Here is a 7855-nt window from a genome sequence, read left to right as displayed (position 1 = left end):
TAAACAGAACACAACTATTTTGCAAAACAATAGCTTTTATCTTTTTATTTTTATTCCAGTGTAAAGAATAGAGAACGATATTTGTTTTTAAAATATATTTCTCTGTGAAGTGACTTTATCTGTCTGTCGAGTGATTAAAAAGTTGCTGTATTCTGCTGACAGAATTGCTCAGGCAAGCAGTTGATGTTTTGTGGCCCATTAATCATTCAGTCCCCAGGCCCACATTCTCACACATAATAAATAGAGCAGGGGTACATTATTGCTTATGAAAGGAGAATCGTGAGCACCTATAAACCTGTAATAATACATAGTTAGTAGCCTGGGAGAAATGGTCAGTATTTAGTAATGCTGACTCTAGAACCATAAAGCCCAAAGCCGTCCTGTAAATATACTGTATTTCACTGCAGTTTTGGGCAGACCTGCTGTGTACTGTTCCTTTTGCACTCTTACCTTAGGCATTGGAGGGATATTAAGAATAAAGTGCAGACTAGTTTAATTAAAATTGGAATCAAGCAAAACTGTCCCCATGTTCAGTTTATTGGAAGAAAGAATGAAAAACAGTCTCAGTATATTCTTCCTCAGTATCTAAAAGTATATAAAAGTTAAATGTAATCATGGATCATCTGCTCCACTGTTTAATCCTAAACATGCATTTAAAGGTATCAGTTCATCACTGAACACTACTCATATTGTTATTATGATTATATTACTTAATTATACAGTATACTCAGTTATTAAAAATACTATCACACCTGAAGAAGGCTCCATAGCCGAAACGTTGTGTTTCTTCTTTTTTTTTAGCATGGAATAAACCTATTACTTGTTCCTTATTCAAAATACTATTAAAGTCACTATACTGAGCCGAGTTCATATTGCAAATTCTGAAATGGAATAACTGACTTTATTGGGTCAGTAGCAGTTTATTGATCCAAGGACATTCTTAGAATTCTTCCCAACTGTTCACATTGAAACAGTGTATTTTTTATGGCAGTCTGCTCATTTGTCCACTGGATCATTGCTCTAACAAATCACCAGATTTTCTGACACCTCATTATGTAGTATTAGAATTGTGATTAGATCAGATCAAAACCCTGGAATTGTCAATTGCCTATTGGACAAATTGCTGATCAAACCTTTGGTCTGGAATTCTTGGCCTAATGGGCTCTTGGACCTCACAAATCAGCCACAGACCACTGTAATGAATGTTTCACGTTTGGTCTTAATGGTGTCTCCCTTGACAAGGTATGGTATATTCTGTCTGAACAAAAAAACACCACAGTGAAGAAGTGAATGAAAGTGCGTTTATACCTCTTTATGTATAAAAATAGTTTATGGCAAAATTGACAAAAATAGCATGCACATTTTTAAGTCATGTTTTCAGTAAAGCTCGCAAAATCAGAATGTTTAGTTTTTTTCTTGCTGCTGAATGGAAAGCAGGTGAATCACCATTATGCTGCTGTGGAAAATGAATTTCCACTGGTGTTTCTGGAACAGCTGCCATAGGAGCTTTAATTTAAAGGAAGCATTTCACAGTGCTGGGACCCTAGGTTCAATTCCAGTCCTGTGTGGAGTTTGTGTGTTCTCTCTATGTTTGTGTGGGTTTCCTCTGGGTGCTCCGGTTTCCTCCTGCAATCCAAAAGTACTGGTAGGTTAATTAGCTTCTAGGTAAATTGGCCCAAGTGACTCCGTGTGTATTTGTGTCTGTGTGTGCCCTGTGATGGACTGTTGTCCTGTCCATAGTGTATCTAGCTGTGTGCCCAGTGCTTGCTGGGATAGCTCCCCCATGACCCTAAATTGGAAGAAGTGGTTAGAAAATGGATGGATGGAACCATTTGAAAACATGGCTCCTACGATTGTGCTCTTGGCATTTCAGTTGACTTATGAAAAATAATCAGATATAATTACATTCTCTTGATGTTTTTGACATTTAGGAATTTGAGTTTGAAGGTGAAGGAAAACAGTCAATGTTTTTTAAACTACTGAGTGAAACGGCTAAAACATATCTTAAAATCAATACTAATAACTCCAAAATAACTCCCTTTAATGTAGTTAATGTAACAACAAATATGCACATCCACACAACTACAGTAACATAAAATACAAATAAAAGTCATTTAGCACTTGACTGTCTTGATCATTCAAAAATTCTAAGCAAATTAAACTGTATATTAATACAAGCAGGAAAACTTATCAAACCAAATCTTATCAGACCATAAGAATTATGACAGTAACTGCTCTGATGTTTTTGTGTGAGTGCAAATACAGTTACTTTCTTGTAGAAACATAATGTAATCATCGCAGATAATATACAGTATATCCAATACTGTACATGAAGAACTAAAGGGAACCTTCAAAGAATAACTGTAGAGCTGTACTACCTAAAATACATACATTTACCTTATAAAATGTAATATTTTTCAGCATCAAATTCATAAAAATAAATAATCATACTATCATACTTTCATTTGAAATAAGAATGCAAAACAATTTTTAAATGTTAAAATGTATTCGAAAACTGAAACATGAGATGGAGCTCTTGAGCAAAATACTAATTAAGTGAAGTCTGTTGCACCACCTCGTGTTCAAGAAAATCTATTGCAGTTCCAACAACTTCAATAGACACTATAAAGAATAACTAATGTCATAAACATGATTGTAAATGTGTTTCATCATTTATTCATTATCCATTACTCCAACATCCAATAGACCATTGGTTCCCACAGAAATTGAACATCTGTAGAAGGACAAAAAACACTCACTGTGCAATTGTTTGTTAAATTGTATGTTTATTTGTGGGTAGACAAGGGTAGAGGTACAGTAGCTAAGAAAACTTACTGCACTTACTGCAAATGATGGACAGACCAACAGTAGGACTGAATAAATACAATGATATTTAATTTAACTTCCAGAAACCAACAAAATGTGCAAAACATTTTGTAGTGGCAAAGCTTTTACATGGCTGAATATTATACACAATAAATGTACCCTTAACACAATTTATCTCCTACACTCCTACACTGATCCAAAACCTGATCTGCCCTGTGGCCAGAGATTAGGCTCTTTTCTATACTAAGCCCCTCCCATAAGAGCATTTTTTGTGGAGGCACCTATAAAGGTATCCCTGGGGCTTAAAGAAGGAGACATAAAATGGTGAATGCTGTTTGTTTATGTAAGTGTGTGTATAATGTGTGTTGTGTTAACTTTTACATAGCAGTGTATCTACAGTAGCAATCAACCTACATAAGTGCACCGATAAAATAAATCACTAGATACAAAACAAGAGATGTTAGTGAGATAAATAAATGTTTGTTTATTTAATTAGAGACTTTGTTGTAAAGTGTGTGTAGTTGTGTGTGTGTGCTGCAGTGAGCAGGGGACCGATCATTCTGTAACATGGTCATTCACTCAGACAGAAATAAGAAAGCACCCTCTTAATAAACACATTTAGGAGACTGCCTTGAGTTTCATATTCTGAATTTTTTGGACCAATACACTTGACATCAGGTATTTGTGATCCAAAAGACATGTAAACAAAACAAGAATGCAGCTCAGTTGAAATGAAAATCAGCAGACACGGGGGTTTCCTTGAAACAGATGATCTATGGAACAAATATCTCTCTGATTTGTAAACATCCTTGTATTCTGACACTCTGACAGATGGTCCTGAGGTTGAGCCTAATCCATTAGGGGATACAAGGACTATAACCTGGACAGATTGACAGTCTGTTGCAGGGCACACAAAAATATATATACAGTAGCAAGTATTTGGAAAGGTGAAAGGAAACTGGAGCACTTGAAGAAAATCCACATAAACATTGAAGACATCTGTATATAGTATAGAACCCAGGACCTGAAATCTATGAGGTACTGTAACACTGCTGATCTCCATGTTGAGTTCTGGCAGGTTTCAGAGACAGTCTTGTAGAGAGGATTGAAATCTCAACCCAGCTCCCCAGGGAAAAATTCCCAACACCCAACCCCTACAGTACCAATCATATTGTCTCCTACACCAGATCCCTGTCACTGACATGTGCTCCCAGGAGAAGACATGGCTTCATGCACTGCTGCAGCTGCTCCTCATAATGAAGCAGTCGTCATCCCTCCAGAGTCATTCTTGCTGTCTGGTAACATCCCAGTCCCACAGGAGTGTGCAACTACTAGCTAAACATGATGGTAATTGGGTACAAAAGGGGTGCAAAACCAGGGAAACTATTTACATGAGTCCAGGCAATCTCGCGACTGTGTACACCTGTTCCACAATTGGTCAGCTGCACTGGCCAGAGGCTCTCCTAGTCCTCACCCTGGCCACTACTACTCCTGTCCTGCCCCTCGCCACGCAACCCAGCCGGGCGATCTTCGGCCACAATGCCAGGCAAGGGTGCTACAATACCTTAAGGACTGCCTGGAGATCCGGGTGGCTTACTGGATGTCCAGTTTCCAGTTAATCTACTACTCTGCCTCAAGGTTGGTGGAGAGGCAGTTTGTGTTTTCTGGACCCACTGATGCTGTGGTGCTCCTCTGGTTCCCTGCTGAGTCCTATTATCCCTTAAAGCAACATTGGGGACTTTTAGGCAACCTGGTGAAACAGTCAGTGGCTACCAAGATGTTTTGAGTCCTGGCATCCATGGCAAGGAGAGAACAATAAAGCAGCATTCAATGAAAGCTTGATTTGCTAGTACTGTACCTCATCAATCCTGGGCAATGTGTATGAGGACTTGTGAGTGCTTTCATTAAATAAAGATCTACAAGCTCCATGATGTTGCCCCCCCCTGCAAACAGCACCAAATCTAAATGGAGTGTCTTTCCTAACCTCAAGTCTTACTAGCTAATATTGGAGGGATATTAAGCATCAGGGTTTACCACTGGTTTGCCATCTTTAGGTGTCCAGTCAGTAGTGCATTCTGGTATATGAAATGGAGATGTTCATTTGTGTGCATGCAGTCCCCATCACAAGCTGCAGATATGTCCCTGATTTTCAGTTACTGGAGAACTACAGGTATTTAAGATATGCACACTGCACCAGTAAGAACCTAATAATATAGTAATAACTAATAAGAAATAATGGTATAAAGAAAATGTATTATTATTATTATTATTATTATTATTATTATTATTATTATTATTATTATTATTATTATTATATGAGATTGAATAGAATAACACATAGGAACATAATATTTTTGGAAAAAAAGAATAATACAATTATGAATATTTTGTTGATAAACAGAAACATAATAACATTATGTTTTGCAACATGTACGAATGACTTCATTATTTGCAGACAGCATTTTAAACAGAGACGTGAGTGGTGAAGATATGAAAAGGTAGATCTTCCAGACAAGCACGCTCTTGCATCAAAAAGAAAAACGACGGTGCAGGAACCTCCACAGGCTTCCTCAGCCTGGCCGGGGGTTGTGACGGATTTCCATCAGAATCCGGTTCCCTGTATCCTCACATCCTGACTCCGCCTTGCAGCTGGGTGCTGACGTAGGGTAAACAGAAGGGGATGGAAGTGAGGTAGAGCCCGTAGAGGAGGGGTTTGCGAGGAGATTCCCGAATTACATACCTGGCTTATTTTATTGCATCAACGACGATACTTTCTTATAGTATTAGAAAAACCCGAAGAGAAATGACTTCTTCCAAAAGAAGCGAAAGCGACTGGCAGGGGTTGGTGAGTGAGGTGAGTGCGCAAATGTCTTATCGGACTGTCAAATATTAGATGATCTAGTATGCGTGGGACACGACACGGCGTTTCCAGATGGGAAACAAGCAGTTTTTTATGCTGTGGTCTGAACTAGAATATGAGTACCAGGAATTAAATGCTGTCTGGTTATAATACACTTTCAGCTTTCAGGGGAAAAAAAAAAACGGGGAAAATTATGTGGCGTTGCACCTGAAGGTTACCGGTAACTTGGTAAATTTACATAGGGAGCATTTCAAATGTCATTTGTATGCGTAATTGTATTGAATCTTGGTGGCAAGTACGCATTGGACGGCCCGTTTTAGCACAAATACTACCATATGTTATTAACAAATACTGAAAATAATGTACAGTACCAACCAAAAGGTCGTGATGTATCTAAGATTAGAGCTTTGTTCTTGTGCAGTTTGTAATATATCTGCAGCGGTCACAAATCCCAATTTAGCGTGTACGCTTGTAACCATTTTGTATCTACTGGAATAGCATTCAGCGTGTACTGTAACAGCTGATTGCCAATGGTGGTGTAATTTAGGACACCTGTAAACGTTTCCAGACAGGATCCGTAACATATGGGACCATATGAAAATATGAGCTGAGAATCTTGAAACGGATTTTCTATTTAATTTTAAACACGAAAATATCGTGGGACATATTAAACCTTTTATTAATTTTATTTCTGTTTTACATTTTACATACTAAAATCCTGAAAACGGTAATGCATCGTTGCTGGATACAAAACTTAATATACCTGATTTTATAACTTGAAGTTTTCTTTGCAGTTGGTGCTGACATTTAACTTGTTTTAGCCATAAAAGTGTTCATTTTCAACGTTCAATTTTAAACCAAGAAACTTTAAAGACGTGCATACTGTACATGATTTGTGATTAAAACAAGATGGAACATCGACGAAAGGGGGTGAATACTTTTGCAAGGTACCGTTACGTGCATGTATACCAAAGTGCATCGAAAGTCAGATAATGAGGTGGACAGTTCGAATATGTAACATTACATCATACATCTACATCTACATCTCTTCCCATGAAATGTGTCATGATTTAAGTTATTGATCATTAATTGCCCATGTTACTGATTTTAAAAAGATGGCTTTACAGTTAAGCACATCTGTGGGATGCTGTTTATATAGGGAGAAAATAAAAGTTTCCAAAACAACAGTAGCAATTGTTAAGAATTTAAATATGCTGGTATCTACATCAAGAGCCTCAGACAGGAGGTCTGATAATTCCAAATACATTAAACTCTGCCCTGCAACAGACTGGCGTCCCTCCCAGGGTGTATCCTGCTTTGCATCTGTCGCTTGCCAGGATGGGCTCTGCTGCCCTGCTACCCTGAACTGGAGAAAGCAGTTAGAAAATGAATAGATGGAAATACATACTATACTTTCAGAAAAGTCAGGAGTTGTTTTGAAGCAGATACATTGATTGGTTTGATCTGTTTTGATCATGTTTTCTTCACTGGTTTATTTATGGTGACAAATTGTACCAAGGTAAGAGAGAAGAACAGTCATATAGACAGGGAAAAGGATCACGTACTGTAGAGGCTACTTCCACACTGTAATGAAAAACAGACTGTAATACACCTAGGCAAAGTGTTAGGTATCGGGCTCTCATCTCCTTTAGAAGCTCCCTTCATTTTATAAGCTTCACTGTTACATTACAGCAGAAGATGTTGGAGAAAAGGATACATTTTCCTCAAAATTAACAACCTATTTGATAAGATGTTAAGATGTTTTTTTAGTACCATGCACTTTTTTTTTTCTTAAGAGAGATTTCATGTGGGACCTTTAGTAGCTATGTTGATGTAAATGAGAAGGATTAATTTAATAGCAGTAACTGAGGAAGTAATTTTTACAATACCTAAAAGCAAAGCAAAGTGCCCTGAAGACATATGACTGGCAGAACATGCAAATATTTACAATTTGACTGCGCTGGAAGGGAGGCACAAGGAGAGGAAAAAAACAGCTCAGAGTAGCAAAATTTGTTTTGTAAGCAGTTTTGTAGATTCCCCTTGTCTAATTTGAACTTGTAGATTGCTGTTTTCTGTATCTCACAAACAGTCATGTGGTTTTGTGCTCTCATAAAACTGCAGTAATGCTTCAGTATCTAAAATGCTTTGTAATTTTAGAGTAATAATTAA

At 37.6% G+C, this 7855-nt stretch overlaps 1 protein-coding gene across 2 annotated transcripts in view; it reads left to right on the top strand.

Moving 5' to 3' along the window:
* The first annotated feature begins 5490 nt into the window (after window positions 1–5490).
* ccdc149a (coiled-coil domain containing 149a) overlaps window positions 5491–7855 on the top strand; it is a 35607-nt gene continuing 33242 nt past the window's right edge. Inside the window, exon 1 of one of the 2 annotated variants that reach the window (XM_088625709.1) lies at window positions 5491–5680. In XM_088625709.1, coding sequence (XP_088481835.1) covers window positions 5630–5680 — 51 coding nt within the window. In that variant the 5' untranslated portion in view covers window positions 5491–5629. The remainder of the gene's footprint in view (window positions 5681–7855) is intronic. The other variant, XM_088625719.1, reaches the window with a different exon arrangement.

The sequence above is a fragment of the Lepisosteus platostomus genome, chromosome 1 (assembly GCF_059453375.1).
Source record: "Lepisosteus platostomus isolate fLepPlt1 chromosome 1, fLepPlt1.hap1, whole genome shotgun sequence".
Lineage (NCBI taxonomy): Eukaryota > Metazoa > Chordata > Actinopteri > Semionotiformes > Lepisosteidae > Lepisosteus > Lepisosteus platostomus.
The sequence above is the reverse complement of the archived record's forward strand: the minus strand, read 5'-3'. Positions and strand labels throughout refer to the sequence as shown.